Here is a 22,452-nt window from a genome sequence, read left to right as displayed (position 1 = left end):
GGAGGAGCTGTTGATCTAGGCTGGGAGCTGAGACGATTTCCTGAAAGCTGAAAGGAGAGCCATGCCAGGTCACTCTTCTGTGGTAGAGGAGGTCACCAGATGGAAAAGGTTGAGAATCTTTGCCTTAAACGATTTTAACATATCCGTGTTGGAGATAATGTGTTGGGGGATTATTAGTTGCTCTGTGCAGATAATGTAGTTGTGGAGGACGTGGTGACGTGTTGGAGCGACTTCTGCCTGTTGAAGTCGGATGGGGTGATGATCTCGCTTAATCTCATTAGTACAGCAGGCTAGAGAATTTCTCCTGGGAATTCATGCACCAAGCCTGCTAATCTCAGAATACTCAGTAGGAGTTTTTCCGAGGGTTCGTAAGCCATTGGACTTTTCTACGATTCTATGATTACCTTTAAAATAGTTTGGGTTGGAAGAGACCTTTAAAGGTCGTGTAGTCCACCCGGCCCGCCCCCTTCCCCGCAGTGAGCGGGGGGAGGGGAACATCTTCAACTAGATCAGGTTGCTCAGAGCCCCGTCCAACGTAACCTTGAATGTTTCCGGGGACGGGGCATCTACCACCTCTCCAGGCAACCTGTTCCAGGGTTTCACCACCACCATCATCGTAAAAAGTTTCTTCCTTGTATCTGGTCTGAATCTACCCTCTTTTAGCTTAAAACCATTACACCGTGTCCTGTCACAACAGGCCCTGCTAAAACGTTTGTCCCCATCTTTCTTATAAGCCCCCTTTAAGTACTGGAAGGCCGTGACAAGGTCTCCCCAGAGCCTTCTCTTCTCGAGGCTGAACAACCCCAACTCTCTCGGCCTTTCCTCACAGCAGAGGTGTTCCATCCCTCTGATCGTTTTTGTGGCCCTCCTCTGGACCCACTCCCGCAGGTCCACGTCTGTCTTGTAGTGAGGACCCCGGAGCTGGACGCAGTGCTGCAGGTGGGCTCTCACCAGAGCGGAGTAGAGGGGCAGAATCACCTCCCTCGACCTGCTGGCCGTGCTTCGTTTGATACAGCCTGGGCGTACGGTTGGCTTTCTGGGCTGTGAGTGCACATTGCTGGCTTTTCATCCGCCAGCACCCCCAAGCCCTTCTCCGCAGGGCTGGTCTCAATCCCTTCATCCTGCAGCCTGTATTGATAGCGGGGGTTGCCCCGCCCCAGGTGCAGGACCTGGCACTTGGCCTTGTTGAACCTCATGAGGTTCACATGGGCCCACTTCTCGAGTGTGTCCAGGTCCCTCTGGATGGCATCCCATCCCTCAGGCGTGTCAGCTGCACCGCTCAGCTTGGCGTCATCTGCAAACTTGCTGAGGGCGCACTCGATCCCCCTGTCGATGTCGTTGATGAAGATATTAAGCAGGATTGGTCCCAGTACGGACCCCTGAGGGACACCGCTTGTCACCGATCTCCATCTGGACATTGAGCCGTTGACCACTACCCTCTGGATGAGACCATCCAGCCAATTCCTCGTCCATCCAACAGTTCACCCATCAAATCCGTGTATCTCCCAATTTAGAGAGAAGGACGTTGCGGGGGACCGTGTCAAAGGCCTTACAGAAGTCCAGACAGACGACGTTTGTAGCTCTTCCCTGGTCCGCTGGTGTAGTCGTTCCATCATAGAAGGCCGCTAGGTTGGCCAGGCAGGACTTGCCCTTGGTGAAGCCGTGCTGGCTGCCTCGACTCACCTCCCCGTCCAACACGTGCCTTAGCATAGCTTCTAGGAGGATCTGTTCCATGACCTTCCCAGGCCCAGAGGGAGGTGAGGCTGACCAGTCGGTAGTTCTCAGGGTCCTCCTTTCTACCTTTTTTAAAAATGGGTGTCATGCTTCCCTTTTTCCAGTCACCAGGGACTTCACCCGACTGCCGTGACTTTCCAAAGAGCGTGGAGAGCGGCTTGGCAACTCCATCAGCCAGTTCCCTCAGGACTCTGGGATCTGCATCTCGTCAGGTCCCATGGACGTAGGTATGTTCAGGTTCCTCAGGTGGTCACGAACCTGATCTTCTCTTACAGTGGGAGGGCCTTTGCTGCCCTAGTCTCCGTCTTGCGGTCCACCCACTGGAGAGGTGTGGGAAGAGAGGCTGCCCGTGAAGACTGAGGCAAAAAAGTTGTTGAGTACCTCGGCCTTCTCCTTGTCCCTTGTAACCAGTTTGCCAGTCTTGCTCATCGGGGGGGAGGGAAGTGTACGCGTTCTTTGACCTTCCTTTTTGGGCCGACACACCTGTAGAAGCCCTTCTTGTTATTCTTTGCGTCCCTTGCCAGGTTCAGTTCCAGCCACGCCTTGGCCTTCCTGGTCAGATAGCTTATTGGGGATAATCATGTCATTTTAGGGATAATGTCAATAGGGGAACGTAATGTCATTTTTTACAGAAACCCAGTTGATTTGCTCTAAGAATAGGACTGGTATGGGCAAGGGTTAGAAGAACGGCAGGGTGCAGGAGAATGCTGCAGGGTGATCTTCGTTTATATCAAGATGGGCAATCTGTGTCCTTCTGCAGCCCTGGCACTCTCCTGCCTTTATGTATCACTTCCGTTTTTCGCACGCTTGCATATCCGTATGGCTTTCTCCTACCGGTGCTGTCTCCTGAAGCATGCTTGGGTGGACTACATTTTGGTGGAAGATGACGTGGACTTGGGGTTGAGGTCGAGAGGAGCAGCTTGTGCCGTTACTTGCCAGCAGAGACCGAAACAGTCCGGCCTGGGCACTGATGCGTCACTCATTCTTTGGGCTAGCTGGGGCTTTAACTGATAGCCTGTAGGAAAAATAGACTCGATCCTGATGGTGCTTTTCTTATGACCCTTTGTAAGTACTGTCAGGCCCCCCACAAGTGAGTGGGCAGGGCTACACTGATACGGCTCACTGAACTTGTGTTTTAGTAGCCTTTCCTGTGCCTCGCTAACGAAACGACGTTTGCTGTGTTTGTTTCCTGCTAGGTGGTAAGGACTAACCCGTTTTCAGTTACACGACATGAGAAGATAGCCAAGGGGCTACTGGGAGACCAGGGCCTGCCTGGTGTGTTTGCGCTATATGAACTTTTGCCCATGGTGGTGAAGCTGAGAGAGAAACACAGGTAAGAGACGTGTCAATCTATATCATCACCCTCCATTGGTTTTTGCCGTTTTGCATAGCTTAAGACTCCATCCTCGCTTAGACGCGACAGTGCAAATGCCTGAAAGCCATCCAAGCCCCTTTCCAGTGGGTGGAGGGGAAGAGGCACTCCCAGATGCCCTCCTTCTCCATGTGAACATCTGAAAGGGATTGGGGTTCTTCTGGTACTACCTGAAGCGTTTTAATCCAGCTAGCCATTTGAGGACGATGCTTGGAGCAGAGCACCTTCATTTTCCTGCTGAACTGCTGGAGTAGGTCCACAGTGCGGGCAGACACAACCTTCACAGGGGGAAGGGGGTTCAATCCGTTATCTGTAGCAACGGAACTGCAGGCGCTGAGGCTTCCCGGTGAAAACACCCTTAAGGTATAACTTGATGGCTTCAGCGGTATGCTCGGCTCACTTGCCAGAGCTGAGCACCGTGTACTTTACTCGCATAAATCTTACAGGCATTTTGCCCTGAACGCCTGCGAAGATTCACCTCCTCCGGGAGACCAGGGCGTACCAGACCCTTAAAGGCACGTGGAAGAGGAGCCTGGCGACTGCTGCTACTGCCAGTACCGCTGTCAAGGGATGCGCTAGGGTTCAGGAGCTGGGATGTACACTCTTGCACTGATAAGCACAGCGTGGACGCTTGTTTTAGGTCTCGGACTCGGCCCGATACTGGGATCGTGATCAGCACAGCATAGCAATAGGAGACTAACGGTTGCCCGAAGGCTGTAAGCTCTGGCGCTGCCTCAGATCCCTGGAGGCGAGGCAAGAGGAGTAACGGTACCTCCACTCGCCGAAGCAGCGGGTTCGCTAGATGTTTGACTGCACCAAGGGGTGGAGTGTGACTGTTCGCTCAGCTCCTGCTCAGATTTGGGCTAGCCCAGCTCACGCTAAGGCCCGATGTATGCTGGGAGCAGCGCCTTTGGGTTGAAGGGGGAGCACCAGGTAGGCAGCACAGGTGGCCAGGAAGAGCTAAAGGGCCATGATGCAGCCATTAGCACCTGCAGCTGGCTGTCTCCTGCAGCCCCCATCTTTGCCTGGCAGTATTGTCAGAATCTGCTGACTTTTGGAAATGGTATAGACCAGACTTCCAAGCTGGAAGGTATAAAACAGCAGCTGAGCCAAAAAGCCTTTGAAGGAGATTCAACAGCAGCTGGACTGCTGGGGCTTTTGTGCTTCACAGTGTGATACGGGGGACGCCCGCGCGGTGACGGAGGAGGAAGGATGAGCACTCTCACTAGGGAGAAACAACGTCTTTTTTTTGGTTTTGCTTTTGGGTTTTTTTTCTTTTTCCCCCTGCCCCCCCGCCATAAGCCCAGGACTTTTAGTGTTACGGGTTGTAAGTTAGGAAACATGACGGCTTGAGTGAATTCACGTCAGAGAGTAGCCCGGGCAAAGGGGACCGAGCCCTGTTTGTCGTGTGTGTTTGTTGCATTTCTTCACGTGCTCACGAAATAAAGCTTAATTCACAGCGTTCGTTGTCCTGTAACTTTGAACTTTTCTCTGCCGTGCCGGTTTTTCTCCCCCTGCTTGCAGTCCGTCCCGTTCCTGCTGCACAACAGGGAGCGAAAGCGTCAGTCATTGCACCTATGTGTGCTTGGCTTTCGTACTAGATGGGAACTCCGGCTCCAGGGGCTGAAGTTGGAGCTTTTCGTAGCAAGTGCCAGCTCTTCAGCTGGCTTCCCTGGGCGATGGACCTTTTCCAGGGTCCCTGCGGTCCCGCCCTTCTTGCCCCAGTGGCCCCAGACCCCGCCATCCGACCCTCTGGGCTTTCCTCGCGCTCCTTCTCTCCCAGACTGCACCGGGGGCGCTTTTTGCCCCCAGCGTTCTGCGGGGCCCTTAACGGTCTCTGAGCGGAACGCGCTGGAGCGAGCGGCTGCCGGGGCGGCCTCTCCCCCGCGGCAGCACCGCAGCCCGCCGCCGCACCCTCAGCGAGGAGCGAGAAGCGAGGAGCGAAGAGCGAGAAGCGAGAAGCGAAGCGCCGCCACAGAGCGAGCCCGGCTCTCCCGGTCGCGCCCGGCCGGCAGGGTGAGCCGCTGCGCCCGCCGCGGCAGGCGCCTGAGCGCGGTCCGCCGGGGCAGGCCGCGGAGCAGCCCCCGCCGCGGGGCCCGTCAGGCGGCGGAGCCCGGCTGGAGAGCGGGGGCATGGCGGCGCGGAGCCAGGCCTCCCTGCGGCGCCGGCTGCAGAGCTCGGAGGAGGCGCAGCACCGGCAAGCGGTGCTGGTGCGGAAGCTGCAGGCGAAGGTGAGGAGCGGGGGCGCCGGCCCGGCGGGGAGCTGCCCGGGGCCGGGCCGCGGTGGCGGGGCCGGGGTGCCCGGGCCGCCCGCGCAGCGCTGAGAGGGGCCTCGGCGATGTCGGGGGGCGAAGGCGCGGCCCCAGCGGGGCCCTCCCCGGGGCGTTCCCCGGCGCTGCCGCGGGCGGGACGGCGCCGAGCCCGCAGCTCGGGGGAGGCCCCGGGAGCCGCCCTCCTCCGCCCGGCCCGGCCCGTCCCGCTGGGCGCCTGGCCCTGCCGCTGTCACCCTGCCGAGCCTCTCGTGAGGGCTTGTCCGTCCTGAAATAAAGCAGCCCCCCGGCTCGCAGGCGCCTTTGTTGGGCCACGTTAGCAGGGGGCTGTCCCAGAGGCAGGAGCCGAGCCGGCGGGGGTGGTTTGGGGCGGCCCCGGGCCGAGGCAGGCAGCTCTTAGGGTGAGCAGGTAGCAGTACGTGGAAAAGAAGCCCCGTCTCAGGAGATAAAGCGAAGCTTCCCTGTATGGTAACGACTTCTTGTGGGCGGCATCGGCAGCGCTGTGAAACGCACTGTGCTTGGGCTGTAAAGACTTGGAGAAAAGCTAATGCAGGAGGAGCCGAGCCTGTCACAAGCTGCATTCATTCGCTCATCTTCATTCTATGTCTCCGTCCAGGTACTGCAGTACCGGACTCGGTGTCGAGAGTTGGAGCAGCAGCTGGCAGCAGGAGGGGTGAGTGTGCAGGTTGCCAAGTAAAGACCGTGTAGGTAGCGTTTGTTAACGCGGGCCAAAGCAAGCTCCCCAAAGCAATGGCAGAGGGCAGAGGGAAGCAAGATTTTGCTGCCTGAGGGTTTAAAGAAGCGCTGTAAGCTTGCCTGCGAGTGTTTTGTCCAGTTGCCGTTCTTGGAGGAGTCAGTGGTCCCAGAAATGCGGGTGCAGGAAACCCTGTGGAGGGGGGGTTTAGTTTTGAGAAAGAGTGCTTTATTGCTGGCGTAACATTTTGTCCTAGGGCTCAGGAGAGGGCTACACTGCCTGTTAGGTTCTATGGCCGTCTCTGAAAAAGAGCGGGTTGAAACGTGGCATTTTGGAAGGCAAGAATGCTGGCGTTCAGCATACGGCTATGGGCTTTTCTTTCTGCTTCACGGCTAAAGCAAACCTAGGAAGAACAAAGGGTGGGAGAGTAGGAGAGCGTTCCCAGGCTTCAAGTCGAAGAGAGCACTCACGGTTGTGAGCTAAGGAGACCTAGCTGCGAGAGTGCCACAGTGCGGGACTGAGGAGAGCTGCTCGCATTGAGCACCACCCTTCCCCTCCCTTGCTCTCCATAGTCACGACACTGTTACGCCTGGAAGAAGCCACGAGCTCCTGAGCTACCCAAGCGAATGGAGCGGAAAGCGGTGGATGCTAACAGCAGTGAAGGGAAGGCGAGAATTTGACTAAACTTTTCCTTTCTTCTGAAGGGACCCCTTCCAGGCAGGTGGGAAGCCACAGAAGACCAGAGCCTGGAGAAAGCACTGCTTCGGGTGGAAGAGGAGCAGCAGAGGTACAAGGAAGAAGCGTTCCCTCATACCTGGTATCCTGGATGCTCGTGGAAGTGAGGGAAAACCTGTCAGTGCTCCCTGGTCTCCCCAAGGGGAGCAGTTGGGCAAGCTGCTTTGAAAGCAGAAAGGTCCACAGTCTTGTTTTCTGTGGTGCAGTAATAGTGTTGTGTGCTGAATGGCTCTGTTTTGAGCGGGGGGGTTATTCCGGGTGACTTCCAAAGGTCCCTTTCCAGGCTAAATTATTCTGTGGTTCAGTAGGTGAGCGGGTCAGGAGAGTGCTAGAGAAAGGCGATGCATCCGGTGATCAGACAGCACGAAGGGGAGGCAAGACGTGAACTGTGGGCATCGTCAAAGTAGAAGGGGAAACCGAAATTGGAGGTGGAAGTAGAAGGCTTAAAGCAAGGAGAAGCAAATGAGCATGCCATCACAGAGAGATCTTAGTTAATCCTAGAAAGCACTTTTAGGGCCTCTCAGTTTGACAACAAAGTCAGTGTTGAGGGAGTTGGGAAATCACGGAGACGCTGCTTGTGGATAGCAGTCGTTCAGTGACCTCGTTGCTGTTTCTCCCTTTCCAAGGTGTGAGAATCTGGCAGAAGTGAACACTCTCCTGCAGGAACAGCTCGATGAAGCGAATGCGGTTAATTCAGCCCTTAAAGAAGATGTTGGAAGACTGACGGTGGATTGGATGAGGGCCCGGGAGGAGCTGGAAGTGAAGGAGAGCGAGTGGCGCAGTGAACGTGAGGTAAGGCTGGGCGACGGGAACGTCGGACGCGATGCTGGGGTGGAATGAGAATGGGTTTTATTTCTGGCCTAGAGAACTTGCCGTGTGAAAGTCGTGGCACCGTTGAGGATGTATTGGTGTTTATGAGCAGAAGACAGGGGTGTGAGATGGAGGAGTGTCAGGAAATTGTGGTGATGGAAGATGCCCGCGTGCTGTGACCGTACTGGTCGTTCTCAAAGGCAAATGCTTGCTCTTGCTGGTCACTGGAGGGCAGTGACACATGAACGCTCGTCTGTTTTTTAATAGTTCCTAAATCTCTGTCTGCAGCAGTGGAGACCGAAGAGAGGTCTGTGTGTTTTTGGATTCAGGGTAGCCAACAGAAGAACAAGACAGGCCTCCCTTACTAATAGGCTGTTGTAAGCAAATCTGACACTGGTCTCGGAGGGGCTTGTTTTTGTCTTCCTCCACCGAGCCTGTTAGACACCTCTGCAAGGCGAGATGATGAATCGCGATCGGTTTGCTGTGTTGATACCCGCTCCTGCAGGGGAAGTGTGGCTGTTCCCTTCTTTGCAGTCAGGTGGCAGGTCTACTGAGGATGCCTCTGTGGTGGCTCTTCAGTCCTTGATGCTCCCCACCCCCACCCCCCCCGTTGGAATAGTTCTTAAAGGAGACTCGGTGATGACGGTTGTACCCTCTCCTCTCTGAAAGGCTTGTACAGCGACAGCGAAGGCTGAATTGGCATTTCTTTTTGCCTTTGCCTGTTTAGCTTTATGACAGCTACCTAAGGGGTGAACGCAGCCGTCTACTCAGCCTGTGGCGTCAGGTGGTCACCTTCCGCTGTCATTTCCTGGAAATGAAGACTGCCACTGACCGGTGAGTAGAAGTGAAGGCTAGATCTCGTTGCAGAAAAAACATAGCTTCCCTTCACAGCTGCTTTTTGAGCCTTGATGTTACGCTAGCTGCGGCTAAAGATACAATTTCTCCTTTGGTAGTCTGAAGCGATGGCATTAAGCATGCCTTAGGCTATACTCCGAATCATTTTGTTTGATGCTGGTTTTCAGATAACGCTGAGGGGCTCAGGCTATAAGCAATGCAGAGGCCCTGAACAGGTGAACTTGGCTATGGTGATGTTTGGGCATATTAACACAGACACAGGCATATGTGGGCGAGTTGGGAGAGACTCACCAAAGCTATGCATGCAGCATGTGGAGCGGCCCCCTGTTACAGAGTGGTTAAAATTTGCCTTAAATCTCACTGTCTTTCCTTTCCCACTGCTCCCGATGGAAAGATCATTCATGAATATGTATGTAGTTATTTTTTCCTTCTCATTTCCAGCCTACGTTCGTCCTGGTTAGTTTGCATCCGCTTATTCCTGTACCAACACTGTTGAGAGAAAGAATAGCTTCTCTACCCTGCTATTACATTTCTCCAATTGATTTTGCTTAGTTTGATCCCTCCCTTTTACGATTGTTTTCTTGTTCTTGGGCCCTCTGAGGTTCCTTTCTCACAGGTGCCTTCTGTGCAGAGACAAATAGCGTAGCCTAAGAGTAAATTCTTCTGGTGTCAGCATGCAATTTCAAACTCTGGGTTACCGTCAGCCGTTTACCACCTTTGGTGATAAGCTTTCCTTAATGCGTAGAGTATGCCTGACCCGCTAGTTAATTCTCGAAGCCTTCTGGCTGTTCCGTACATTTCCTCTTCTCTCTGGGGAGAAAATAGATGCGTTCCTCAACCATCAAATAGACCCATTGCCCAAGGATCAAGATGTGTCCTGATCCCAAAGTGTCAGGTGAACGATTCGTCCCCAGCGAAGATGTCGTCTTTCCTGCCGGCTTTTGCTGTTGCGCAATGCCGTGCTTCGGAAGCGAGCCAGCTGATAAAGATGGTGGCGTGAACATTACCTCTTTCTTGATTCTTCTTCAGAGATTTGTCAGAGCTGAAGGCAGAGCAAATGAGGCTTTCTGGATCTATACTTGTAAACTGCTCCCGCCTAAACTGTGGCGTACGGCCCTGGGCACCCGTTACGCCGGGTAGACCTGTCCTCGAGGATCAGGCACAGCAGCAAGCGGCAGAGGAAATAAGCCAGAAGACTTGGGAAGTGATGCGCTTACAAGTCGAAGAGGACCCGGAGAAGAAGGAGCTTCAGGACAGGTGAGTGTGTTTTCAACTTTGCTGTTAGCAGCGTTATCTTCTGTGGGTGCTTGTTGGATTCATAGGATGGGCTGTGTTCACGTTTAAAACGCACCCATTCTGCACAGCCTTGTTCCTGTCCCTAGTCAAACTATTGCCTTCAACAGAACGGATAGAAAAAGCTGTCTGACAGACAGAAGCTCTTGTGAGGAAGGCAGGACTAGAAAAGAGATGGCATATTACAATGTTTTTGCTGTTAACTGATTCTTGGTGAGAAATGGAGACGAGCGTAAAGAGAGCTGTGTCTCTTGCACAGCCCTTTTGCTACCCAGGGCTGTGCTAAAGGAGTTGGGAGGAATTTGCACAGGACCATCATATGCAACGTAGCCCCTCCGTACTGCCGTTTCCACGCTAGACTGAGTGCAGAAGGCCTTTGGGGCAAGGAGTGCCATTTTGCAACATCACACATACGAACCTGAATCATCCTGTGATTATGAGTTTGCGTTAAAAACTTGTTTGTCTTTCCCCTTCTCATAGACTGAAGGACTTAGCTGCACTTGAAGGAGAACACTCATTATTACAGAGCGAGTTGGTAGTCGCAAGAGAGATGCTGGAGGAATCGCACCTTCAGAGGGATGTGCTGAAGCAAGAGAAACATGAGCTTACCGTGGCACTGGAAAAGGTATGGTCACCTTATTCCGAGGCAGCACTTGTGGGAGAGGCAGTTGTGATAGCAAGACCACCACAGATGGTGTTTCTGGCAGTAGAAGCCAGGGACAATGTTGTTGTCCTTCTTGGAAAATGGTGATCGGACCACAGAGGCTCTCCGGTGTAGTTAGTGCCCACGTGCTTGTTGGGAATGCGGAACTGGGAGCGTGTCAGAGACACAACAGGGGACCTGGAGTTGCTGCTTGAGGTCAGGGATTTTCCTGTCTTTGTTGTCATGTTGTTCTTTTGTCTCTGCAGGCAGAGCAGTCAGTAGCAGAGTTGACAGGGGCTCAGAATAAGCTGACTGCTGAGATAGCCGATCTACAGGTTGCAGCAGCGAACATGAGCAGTATCAATGAAGCTCTTGCGTTGGATAAAGTGCAGCTGAACAAACTCGTGTTGCAGGTGAGCAGAGTTGTCAAAGATCTTGCCAGGTGTTTGTCTCCAGCTGCTGCTGCTGCTTCTCAGCCTTCTTGCCTTCGGACAGTATGACTGTCTGAATGTGGAAACGTTGCTCTTTTCTCTGTCCAAGCCACAGCTCCTACAGAGTAAACCTTACTGTTATTTTATTTCCTCTGTGCTTCTGTGATTGTAGCTGGAGCAAGAGCATGACGTTCTGTCAGGCAAAGTGGACGAGATGGAGAGAGCAAAGATCTCTGACCAGGAGAAGCTGAACTTGTGTGAAAGAGCAAATGAGGCGCTGAGCGCAGAGAAAGCCCACCTGGAGCAGCTGCTGAAGAAAGCAGAGGAGCAACAGGAGGGGCTGCAGGCAGAGCTGAGGATGCTGGCAGAGGAGAAGGCAGAAACCCAAGAGAAACTCAATGAGGTGAGACCAAAAACCTGGTGCTTTCTGGGTGGGCTTTTGGCTGCTTGGCTCAGTGAAGCTGTATCTGTTGGATTCTGCAGTGTTTTTTGTCAAGGAGACACTTGGTAGCGCTGGGGGTCTGACGGCCTTGTTTACTTCCTTCTGGAAATGTGTTGGTGGCTTGCAGAGCTGTTGTGCAATTCTCTGCTTCTAGAGATTCCTTTAATCCACCTGGCTGTGTTGGCCTCTTTTTTGGCTTTTGATAAGCTGCAGAGAGGTGATTTGCCTTGCCCACGAATCTGTGTGAGGCTGCTACTCTCACAGGCGTCGAAAGAAGCAAACAGGGTAGCTCTTCACCCATTTTCTGAGGCCAAAAACCCCCGGGGCTGCATGTTTCTATTTACGCTTTTTGTTGTGAGGTCTGCAACTTTCCAAGCTCCGCTTGTTGGGTCCTGGAGGGCGGGACAAAGGGGCAAGTCAGCGTCTGCTGTCCTGTACTGCTAACAACGGGAATGACATCCTGAAATTGTTGAAACTGTATTTTAGGACATACGTGCCGCTTTGAATTGCTAGATCCTCTTTAGGCTTTGAGGGAGAAGCTGAGAAAGAGGTGATCACAGAAGACTGTTTACTCTGGACTAACTGGTTTTGGTAGAGTGGAAAAAGAGCTTGGGAGAATTGTATCGCTGGAGGAGACTAGGGAGTTTGCCATCCTTTCAGTGTCGGTTTCATAATGTACAATCCTAGGTCTTAGGGGGTAACTTTGAGAGGAGAATTGTTTGTGTCTGATGGTCTGTTCTCTGTTAGACAGTCTTAGTTTTGGAGTACGTGGTCTGTTTGGCAAACACCCGTCAGAGGTGTATTGGCATCACTGCAGAAGAAAGCCAAAAAACGACAGTTAGTCTTCAGGCTTGAATGCCAGCAAGGTCTATTGGACAACTTGTTTGTGTAAGACAAGTAAACAGTATTGTTGACATGAACTACTGTCCAAGTAGAGTCTACCGTCTCTTTGGCCACACCAGCCGGACTTCCGTAAATCACTGAATGACACTGCTCACCACGAGGGCTGTTTCCCTGCCAAGGATCACCTCGTTGCATCCAACTGCTGTACACACTGAAGTAGGTGTGTGGTGGTGTTTTGCGACAAGGTGACGCTTTGATGTTGGTTTTTCTTCTTCTAGAAGGAGAAACCATGTGTATTTCCACTTTGTTCGGCGAGCAAAGTTGCTCTTGCTCAACGGTTCCTGGAAATTTCCAGCACTGGAATAGATTCTGATAGAACTTTAGTTTGCAAGGTGGCAGTTGTGGAAGATGTGGTATTTTTGCGTGAAAAGATGTAGTCTGGGGTGTGTACGTTTGTCCTGAAGGGGCCGCCTGGTCCCAGGCAACCCAGTAGGGCCTTATTACACATGGCTTTCAGGTTAACAGCCCTAGTGCCTTTTGGCAGCCCAGGCTGTTAGGGCGGTATGAAGCAGATGCTCTTAAACTTTCAGGCCAGAGTACCGGAGCTCTCTCTCCTCTAGCTGATTCAGAAGTGGCACTGGCTGGCTCTGCACAGAACTCCAGAGAAAGGACTCTAACTGTATTTTGTCCCGCTTTCAGGTTCACCGCCAGCAAGAGTCAGCTAGCAGTGGTCTGGAGCAGTTGCGGCAGGAGTCCTCTCGCCAAGTGCAGGCACTGGCCAACGTATCCAAAGAGAAGGAATTGCTGGCGCACGAGAAGGCTGCCCTAGAGGCGCGACTGGCAGCCACGGAGCGGGACAGACGAGGCCTTGCAGAGCAGCTGGCAGAGGCCAGGTAAAGGCAGGGGGGAGACCCTAGGCAGGAGATTATTTAATGGCTGTAATTATAGAGGTGATAATCATTACGCGAGGCTTCATTGCATCCTGTATGCTTTTGAGCTGTTTTCACCTTCCATGGACAGAAAATGAAAGAATCTCGAGCAAAAAAACCCAACCAAAAACCCAAACCAGTACAGCATGGTTTGAATGTTATTTTTCTGACAGCTAAAGCTAACAAAGCTCTCCTGAGCCTGGGGCTCATGTTTATGCCCCCTTGCACGTTCCTGTGTGAAGTCCAAAGCAAGCCAGCGTAATTCCTCGGTATCTGGTACCTTGGCTCTGCATTGAGTAATAATTAAACCATGCAGATGTTTACTGAAACCCAAAGCTTCTTTCTGGTTTTGGTTTCTCGTTCTGCACGTTTGAACTTGGATCTTTCCTTATCCAGTAGTTTGACAGGGGATCTTCAGAATTCAAGGCTATTACGTACGGACATGGCGAGTAGGACACTGCCGTTTAGGGTGAAGCTAGAGGCTCGTGCTGAAAATCTTGAGGGCCTACTCTTTCTAGTCTAACTCTTGTTACCTGTGGTGCAGGACCTAGAGTTGGTTACACCAGCAGCAGGGAAGCCTCTTTTGAATGCTCGCCAGTCTGCGGGAATTGTTGCCCATCATTGGTGTGTGGGTCCGGTACTCCTTACCACGTGCTGTTTTGAGACAGACATCATGGAGGAGTTTATGCAGGGAAGGAACAAGATTTTGTCCTTCTGCTGGATCAGGTTTCTAAGATCACGTGTGACAAGTTCTGCTTTTAAAAAAAACCAACCACCCCAAACTGCCCAACGTATCGAGAGGTTTGTCCTCCTCTCAGGTCTTTTTTAGAAGACTCCTGACCTTGCAGAGCTGTACAAATGAGAGGTTGTTTGTCATGCTTCTTGACTTTTACGCCTTACCACTCCAGAGTATGTTGTTAGCAAGGCTGATAAACACCATTTTGACTCGGTCTGTTTCTTGAGAGCTGCTGCTGCTTCTGAGCTCCAGCTCCTCTTATTTGATCCAGCTGAATTATGTTCTGTCAATTATTGGGCTGCAGCAACTATTCTTGCCAGATGTTGTTCTTAAGAGCCTGTTGTTGTCGTCACAGTTTTGGACTCTTTATCTTCTCTGTTCTGGTTTAGAGACTGACTTTGATTTATCCTTAAAATGGAGCATATTTACTCTGGACTGCCAGAGATTGGCGTAGTCAGAAATATGTGCTCGTTCTCCTTCTTGAAGATAGACCCTCCATCGTCCATCAGAGCAGTGAAATCCTACTGTTGTGGGTCTTATTGCTGTACCACTCGGGTGCCCCTTTACCCTGAAGGATGTTATCCTGGTTGCACGCCTGTTCTAGTGAGGCAGTGCTGTGTATGGTAGGAACCTGGCACACCGGACGCCGTGTTAGATCAGGGAGGCAACTTCAGCTCCTGGTTGCAGAATCCTGTGTGTCATACGTAGCAGTTGGTTGAAGGCTGTGGATGTAACAATTTGCCTCCGCAGTACTACAACTTCCATTTTAAAGAGCGGCAAGTCGTTTGGGCTACTGCCTGCTTCGTTAGCAACGCTTAGAGAAAAGTAGCCAGTTTTTCTCGTGAACTTCCAAGAGTTTAAACTGAAGGCTACCTGTCTCTCCTTTCAGGTAGTCCTTGTTCAGGTAAAATCTAGTTCAGATTTCTTAGAAATGCTGCTTACAAGCATGAGATTTTACTATAGGATCTGATGTATTGCTTTAGTCCCTTTGAAATATAGGGAGTCTGGAAGATCACCTCCCTGTACGTACACTACGAACAGCATCAAAAAGTCACGAGTCAGCCAGGGAGATCCTCTTACTCTGTGGCCCTGCAGAGCAACCTGGAAGTGACGATGAGCAAAGGGCTGTGAGCAGAGGCTGGGCTTTTGCTTGCTGCCACAGACTTGGTGAGCGCAGCTACCCGTGTGTCATAGATCAGACAATAGCAATTTAAGATTTGCCTGTGGAGATCAAATTTGGCTGGGCTTTCTGTGTTACGCTAGGTCATAAGGAAAGCCTGGGCATTCCCTCAGAGGGGCCTGCCTTGCTCTTTTAAATGGCAGAAATATGCCTTCTGTATCCCAGTTTCCACGCAACCCATTTTCCGTACTGAGGGGTAGGGATCTTGAACCAGTTCCTACTGGACTAGCTCCCTGTGGGCGTCAGGAGCAAGAAACTCCTTTCTCTCCGTATTGGCGTCTTGTAGGTGCGGGAGGGAGACCCTGGAATCCAGCCTGCTTGAGGCTCAGCAGCGCTTATCTCAGCTGGAGATCGCCAGGAGTCAGCTTGAAATCCAACTTCAGACAGTCAGGCAGGCCAAGGAGGTGATACAAGGTGAGAGCCTCGTGTGCTTTGTTTCTGGTGATCCCCCTGCCTAGGGAGGATGGCATAAAAATAGCTCTCTGTGTGCAGTGCTTCTAAGGAGCGCAGGAGCTGGGGACAGATCCCTCCGACACTGAAATTCAAATGGCTTAAGGTTAGTGAAGTCAGAACCGCTGTTTGTGTAGGCCCTGAATCTTGCCATTTGCCACGTTTGCAGGGGAAGTGAAGTGCCTTCAATGTGAGCTGGAAGCAGAGAGATCTCTCATGAAGCAGGAACGGGAAAACATGGCGCAACAGCTCTTGCGGACAGAAGAGCAGTATAACGATACCCTGAAACTTCGGGAAACGGCTCACGAAGTGGAAATAAACAAGCTCCGGCAAGAGCTGGTAGGAAACAATATGCTTCTGAATTCTTGAGGCAAGCTTTGTGGGCTGGCTTTAGAAGAATAATAGCCTGAGCGTGTGAAATGGCAGCAAGCGTCTGTCATAGGCCACACGTTGCTAGGCCAGGCAGCAGAGCCAACGGCTCGCACTTGAAAGCACGTGAAGACCTACGGGACTATGCCGGGACAGTAAATGCAAGCCACGGATTCCGTGTGGGCCTAAGACGAGTTGAGCAGAAGGTTGGGTGGTCCCCACCCAAGGCATGGCAGTAAAGGGGTAGGATCTTAGCAGACTCCTGTCTACCGTGAAGCAGAGTCCTAACTTTCCTGCCAACTGGAGTCGCCGGAACTTTGTTCCTTTCTTTCTGTCCTTTCATGGTTGACAGAGGTGTTATCTTTGGGCTTAAAGCATACAGAACAGATAGAACAGCCCCTTGTTCCTGGTACGTGAGTTCGTGGCCCGTCTTGTGACTAGGGCATCGGGGTGCTGGCCTCTTTCTCACCCTGCAGTCCATCTGCATCTTTTCCTTGATGAGAATGGAGTTGAGCTTTGAAAATAGAGACTCTGAGACTAGAGAGAAATCCCGTAGGCGAGAGGTGCTAGGAAACAGGCAGCCGCCAGAGAGGGGAAGGTAACATCTCCTCTTCTTCCACCAGCTGACCCTCCTTTTAAGTTCCTTGATCGGACATGATTTGTGGAGGGCACAAAGCCACTACTGTGCGCTGTCGAGGTGGGGGTTTGTGGGAGGGATGAAGCTTCCCATTTTTTTGAGAAGCTTGGCTGGGACTCCATCCTGAAGTCTTTTTCTCCCCTCATCAGGCAAGCAAGCGGGAAGGGCACCATTCAGAGCTACAGGAGATGCTGGAGCAGTGGGAAAAGGAGAAGGCAGAGACGGAAAGGGAGCACGAGAAGAAGCTGTTTGATATGAAGCAGAAAGTTGCTACCATGCAAGCTCAACAAGAGGAGGAACGGACGAGAGCGGAAAGTGCCAAGCAAGAGGTAAAGACTGTGAAAGGAGAATTCGTGTGGGTTTTTTTGTTGTTTTTTTTTTTACTCTTCTGGGCTCCTTATTGGCAGTGCTTCTCTGGACACCGTCCGTCTGGGTAGAAGCGTCTCTTAGATACCCCTTTGTAAAGAGGAGCGATGCCTTGGCAGCCGTGAGACCTTTGTGCCGTGAGGGACAGGGCCTGTAATGCGAGAGGCTACCCCAGTGTAGGTTTAAGAAAGGCAGGAAGCGCGTTGCAGCCTGAAGAGAACATGAACACTGTAACTGTGTCTGTGGTCTGACCACTGCTCCTTCAAGAGGGCACAGTGGTGTTCTAGAGGATGGTACCCTGAAAACTCTACACGGTAGAGGTCCAAAAAACCCCCCCAACGCCCAACCCCAACAACGGGGTTGTTCTGTCTTCCCTTCCTCCCTCCCTATCAGAGAGAACATCATCGTGCCACTGCCTAAATCATGGTTAGTCTGGACTTTAAATCCTGGCTGCAGTTCTGGCAGCTCCTCCCCAAAAGAACACACTAGAGCTAGAAGAGGTTCGGAGAAGGGCAAAAAGGAAGACGGGACTGGCCGAGTAAGCTGGGAAAGACGCAACCGAAAGGGGGGTGGCGCGGGGAAGGTCTTACAATGTCCCGAGAGGCAGGGAGGGAGGGGGCAGCCACTGAAGCAGGAGTTCAAATCTAGTACGACAAGCAAACATACGTGGGTGGAATTATTGAACCTCTTTGTCACTGTTTTGCAGCAGGAACGGGACAGACTGCGAGCAGTTAAAGAAGAACTGGTACGGGAGATGAAACTTCTTCAGGACTCGGTCACAGCCTCCGAAACCCGAGCAAATGCAGCAACAGATAGGAATCGCTGCCTTGAACAAGAACTTCAAACTACATTGTCTGTCTTAAAAATCAAAAACGAGGAAGTGGAAACGCAGCGGGAGAAAATCCAGATGCTCCAAAAAGAGGCAGCACAGAGACAAGCTTTGCAGGAGAGTCTCACTCATATGACTGCCATCCTGTCAGAGAGGGAGGGAGAAATGAAGTTGTACCAGGAACAGATGAGAATGCTGGAGAACCAGAAAGAAATGCATGAAACCACTGTCAGTGAGGTTATCAAGGACATAACAGAGAAGAACCAGAAGGTTGAATCCCAGCAAGAACAGCTACAGGAGCTGGAGAAGCAGCAAGAAATGCTGAGGACTGCTGTCAGCAAGATGAGCAAAGAGCTGGAGGAGAGAGACCGGGAGATCGGATCCCAGCAAGAACAGATACGGGAGCTGGAGAAGCAGCGAGAACTGCAGAGGACTGCTGTCAGCAAGATGAGCAAAGAGCTGGAGGAGAGAGACCGGGAGATGCGATTCCAGGAGGGGAAAATAATGACTCTAGAACGAGACGGTGCATCACAAGTGAGAAATCTGCAGGTGGATCTTGATCATATGAAAGGAAACTTGAAGGAGAAGAATTTGGAGCTGCAGTCTCTGACTCAGCAGATCCAAGCGCTGGAAATGGAGAGAGAACAGGTGAAATCTCTGCACGCGAGCCTTGGACACCTGAGGGCAGTTCTTAAGGACAGAGAGAGCGAGTGTGATTCTCAAAGGGATCAGTTAAGACTCTTGCAGCAGTACAAGGAACAGCAAGAGGGCTACCTGCAAGAGCTTCGTGGTACACTAGAAAAGATGACCCTGTCTTTATCCGAAAAGGATCAAGAGCTTGAGTCACAACAAAAGCAAATCCGGGAAGCTGAAGAAGTCATGGAAATGCAGTTAAGGACTGTCCGCGACCAACTGGAGCAGACCTTAGGAGCCTTAAAAGAAAAGGACAGACTCCTAGACATCCAAAAGCAACAAGCAAGGAGCTACGCGGAGAAAACAGAAGAACAGATGAATGTCTTGCACAGAGACTTAGAATACACTACAGCAGTACTGAAAGAAAAGGATTTAATGATTGAATCTCAGAAGGAACTGATTGAGACCTTCCAAAAACAAGAGCGAGACTCTGGACAGCAGAAGGAAATTCTGCAGCAGCTTCAAGTGGCACTGAAGGAAAAAGAACACGAAATTCTATCCCTTAGAAAGCAATGTGAGGCGTGGAAGGAAAAGGAGGAAAGGCATGAAGCTGAGCAAACAAATCTCCAAGCAACAAAGCTGACTCTGAAAGAAAGAGAGGAAAAGGTAGAGGTTCTGGAGGAAGCTATCGCTAAGCTTCAACAGCAAGAGGAGGAGGCAGCGATGCAGACCGAAGCCATACAGCAAAAACTAGAATACGCTGAATCTTCTCTAGAAGCGAGAGATCAAGAGATAGTGTCTTTGCAAGAGCACGTCCAGGAGCTTCGAGAGCAGAAGGAGTTAGAAGGCAAGCGGGCCAAGAGTCTAGAGCAGGATCTAGACAAAATGAGCCAAATCTTGAAGGAGAACCACTCGGAGTTCCTCAGGCAGACCGAGCAAATGAACATGTTCCGGCTTCGTGAAGAAAGCACGAAAGTAGCGCTAACGTCATGCCAGCAGCAAGTGGATCTGCTTGAGCAAGCGGTGAGGAAGAGAGATGAAGACAATGAAACTCTCATGCAAAAACTCCAGCGCCAAGAAGAAGAACTGAAGACCTTGCAGAATCTCCAGCTGAGGCTAACCAAGGAGAATGAAGAGGTTAGGCATGGCAGAGAGCGAGAGAAGCTCCTGGAAGAAGCCTTGCGTGAGAAGGAGCAAGAGGCCAAGGCTGAAGGTGAACTAAAAGAGTTAAAAGAGGAGGTAAGAGCTCTTCGGGAAGATCTCCAGCATGTTCAGCCGACTCTGACAAAGAAGGATGAAGAGATCAAGAACCACAGAGACAGAGTCGGGTACTTAGAGAAGACTCTGAGAGAGAGAGAACAAGAGCTTAGGAGGCAGAGCGAGCTCTTGAAACAATTAACATCAGCTTTGCGATGGAAGGATGGCGGAGAGGCCCTGCAGAAACAAATCCAGAAACTCCAGAAATGGGAGGAAGAGGAAGCAGAGAAGAGGCGAGTTCTCCAGGAGAGAGACCGTTCCTTGCAAAGACAGAAGGAGCTAACGCAACAACTGGAGGATGAGCGGAAAGCCAAGGGGGAAGAATTGGAGCGCACGATTGCTGTTTTGAAGCAGACCGAGAGCAGAGAAGTCAAATGGAAAGAGAAGGCACAAGCTCTGACTCTTGCCCTTACCAAGAGTGAAATGGCCAATGGGACTCTGAGGGAAGAAATAGCCATCCTGCAGAGCATGGTTTCGGAGAGGGACACGGACCGGTTTCATCATCAGGTAGGCAGTGTGACTGATCATCAGTCAACTAAAATGCCTATAAAGGATTCTAAGGATGATGCCCATAAAGATACGGGAATATGTAGTCCCATAAATACATGACCTGCTTGGCCAAAGAAACTGCGGTTGTAGCCAGCAGGCTTGCCTGTCTGCGTAGCTCAAGGCATTCCCCTGCTGACATGTTTTCTGTCAGCCCCCGAACTACTGAAAGAACTACGGAGCTTGCTGTTAGAGTTACCCCAAGCCCAAACGTTGGGGATGGGTAATTGGTTCTCTCCTGCGTAGGCAAGCTTAGCCAACGTGTCGCGGTTGGGGTTTGGCATGGAAAGGTAGGGGCACAGTTGACCAAAGTAAGGGACTAGCCTTAGCAGAATTTTGTAACGATGGTTGCACAGCAGCTGCGCTGACGGTGCTTTCAGAGATGTCGATTTTGGAGGTACAGCTTTTCCAGTGTATTAAAAATAACGGCATTCGTACCGTTGCCTGATCAGGTGAAGGGCTTCATTGCGCATTCAGGATGTACTTGTGCTGCGGTCCAAAAAGCCGGAAGGCAAATCTGTGTGGATTTCCCCACGGCGATCGGGAGGAGGGCCCCTAGGAAGAGAGTGTGTTGTTTTGGCCCGTCAACCCGGAGGAGCAGAAGGGACTTGGCACTGTCCATTCCCGAGTCCGGTCACACTCCCCGACTTGTCGATTCTGTCCCTCCTAACCCTTATGGGGCACCAGCTCAACATAAACTCCTCTCTGTATGCCCAGCAGGCTATTGCAGAAGGGGAGCAGCTATCATGGCTCTCGGAGAAGAGACTCCTGTCACAGCAGCTGGAATGTCTGCAGCGAGCAGTTGCAAGGCTGGAACTGGAGAAGGCGGAGCTGAAGCAACTCAATGCTGAGCTCAGGAGGACTCTCGAGCAGGTAAAACAGGCTTTCACTGCCTCTGCAAAGCCTCACGGTCCTCTGGATCACACCACATTTCCACAGACAGCACTTTGGAGTCCTCTGCTTGTTTCCTTCCCTCTCCCGCTTCCCCCTGTGGACACACGCTTTTGTATTTGCTCTCTCTTCTGGCACCCCGTTGCCTTCACAAATGCGCATTCGCTCCGGTCCCAGCCTTCTTGCCCCAGTGTCCCCATACACGCACATTTGACACTCTTGTGTCAGGACCTGTTTCCTCTTGCTCTTTCTCTTCCATAGCCTACTTTGAGTGCTTTTTGCCCGCAGCGTTCTCTGGGGCAATTAACAGCCTCTGAGCAGAGCAGAAATCTCCTTGCCATGATGTCCAGAGCTCCTTTTGCTCCTTGTTTGGTGGCAGGTTTCTGTCACCCTTTCTCCTATCACCTATCGCCTGCAGGTGGAACGCGAACGGAGGAGACTGAAGAGATATCACAGTGGTCGGTCGCTGCCGGATGCGTGCGGATTTTCGCTCTCTGACCAGCACAAGATGGCTGCTTCTAGACAGGTGAGAACAGAATCTTCCTTGGTGGGAGGAGGGTCTGGCCGTACAGAGGAACAGTGGCAAATCCCAGTGGCAGCATCCCCCCAGCATAGACCCAAGAGAAGTGGAACGTAGACCATGGCCCTGGCCAAACTGGAGACCAAAAGGAAATCCTTGCATTTTCTTCACAGGAGGAGTCTCACGCTCGCTGCAGTCGTCGATTAGCTGAGTTGCAGAACCAGGTGAGGAGTGGGAAGGCTCTCGTCAAAAGCTGCCGTGGCTGTACTGAGGGGCACAGCTTTGCACGATGCTACAGCCCGAGTTTTGTTTGGCTGTCGGGAAGTGAGTACACCAGGCAGTGGAAATACCCAGTCAGTCAGACACATCTGTTGGCCATGGCCACACAACGTCATGCACCTAGGTCTAGGCTCTGGCTTGCCTAGAGGTCAGGCGTGGTGGGAGAGGGATTGGAGGAAATTCAGAGAACTGGCACTCGCCTGAATATAGAGAAGATTCTAAGGATGTTCCCCTTGAGTCTTACTCATCTTGTTGACGGCTTCCATTTTCCCTTGACTCCGTTAACAGTAGAGCTTGCACTCTATCTGAGCTCCAGGGGTCTGAGGCAGCGCCAGAGCTTACAGCCTTCGGGCAACCGTTAGTCTCCTATTGCTATGCTGTGCTGATCACGATCCCAGTATCGGGCCGAGTCGGAGACCTAAGCACAGCGTGGACGCTTGTTTTATCAGTGCAAGAGTGTACATCCCAGCTCCTGAACCCTAGCGCATCCCTTGACAGCGGTACTGGCAGTAGCAGCAGTCGCCAGGCTCCTCCTCCATGTGCTTTTAAGCGTCTGGTACGCCCTGGCCTCCCGGAGGAGGTGAATCTTCACAGACGTTCAGGGCAAAATGCTTGTAAGATTTATGCGAGTAAAGTACACGGTGCTCAGCTCTGGCAAGTGAGCCGAGCACACCGCTGAAGCCATCAAGTTATACCTTAAGGGTGTTT

The 22,452-nt window shown here is 51.9% G+C and overlaps 2 protein-coding genes across 6 annotated transcripts in view; both read left to right on the top strand.

Annotated features, from left to right (window-relative positions):
- Nucleotides 1-22,452, top strand: part of LOC126045528 (endoplasmic reticulum-Golgi intermediate compartment protein 3-like) — a 54,481-nt gene that overhangs the window by 10,057 nt on the left and 21,972 nt on the right.
- On the top strand, nt 1,985-22,255 carry LOC126045525 (centrosome-associated protein CEP250-like). 5 transcript variants are annotated; one of them, XM_049816814.1, is made up of 19 exons: nt 1,985-2,103; nt 2,931-3,067; nt 3,553-5,337; nt 5,993-6,049; nt 6,775-6,857; nt 7,432-7,597; nt 8,343-8,449; nt 9,500-9,727; nt 10,244-10,388; nt 10,673-10,819; nt 11,010-11,240; nt 12,822-13,015; nt 15,254-15,381; nt 15,587-15,756; nt 16,573-16,752; nt 17,496-20,015; nt 20,772-20,927; nt 21,364-21,471; nt 21,639-22,254. In XM_049816814.1, the coding sequence occupies exons 3-19, from the start codon at nt 5,239-5,241 to the stop codon at nt 21,888-21,890; spliced, it is 4,971 nt and encodes a 1,656-aa protein (XP_049672771.1). In that variant the 5' UTR covers nt 1,985-2,103; nt 2,931-3,067; nt 3,553-5,238; the 3' UTR covers nt 21,891-22,254. The 5 variants fall into 5 exon arrangements, with proteins under 5 accessions (XP_049672771.1, XP_049672768.1, XP_049672770.1 ...); XM_049816811.1 differs by lacking the exon at nt 1,985-2,103 and adding an exon at nt 2,121-2,799; XM_049816813.1 differs by lacking the exons at nt 1,985-2,103; nt 2,931-3,067 and adding an exon at nt 3,379-3,469.

Source organism: Accipiter gentilis, chromosome 14 (genome assembly GCF_929443795.1).
Source record: "Accipiter gentilis chromosome 14, bAccGen1.1, whole genome shotgun sequence".
Lineage (NCBI taxonomy): Eukaryota > Metazoa > Chordata > Aves > Accipitriformes > Accipitridae > Astur > Astur gentilis.
The sequence above is the reverse complement of the archived record's forward strand: the minus strand, read 5'-3'. Positions and strand labels throughout refer to the sequence as shown.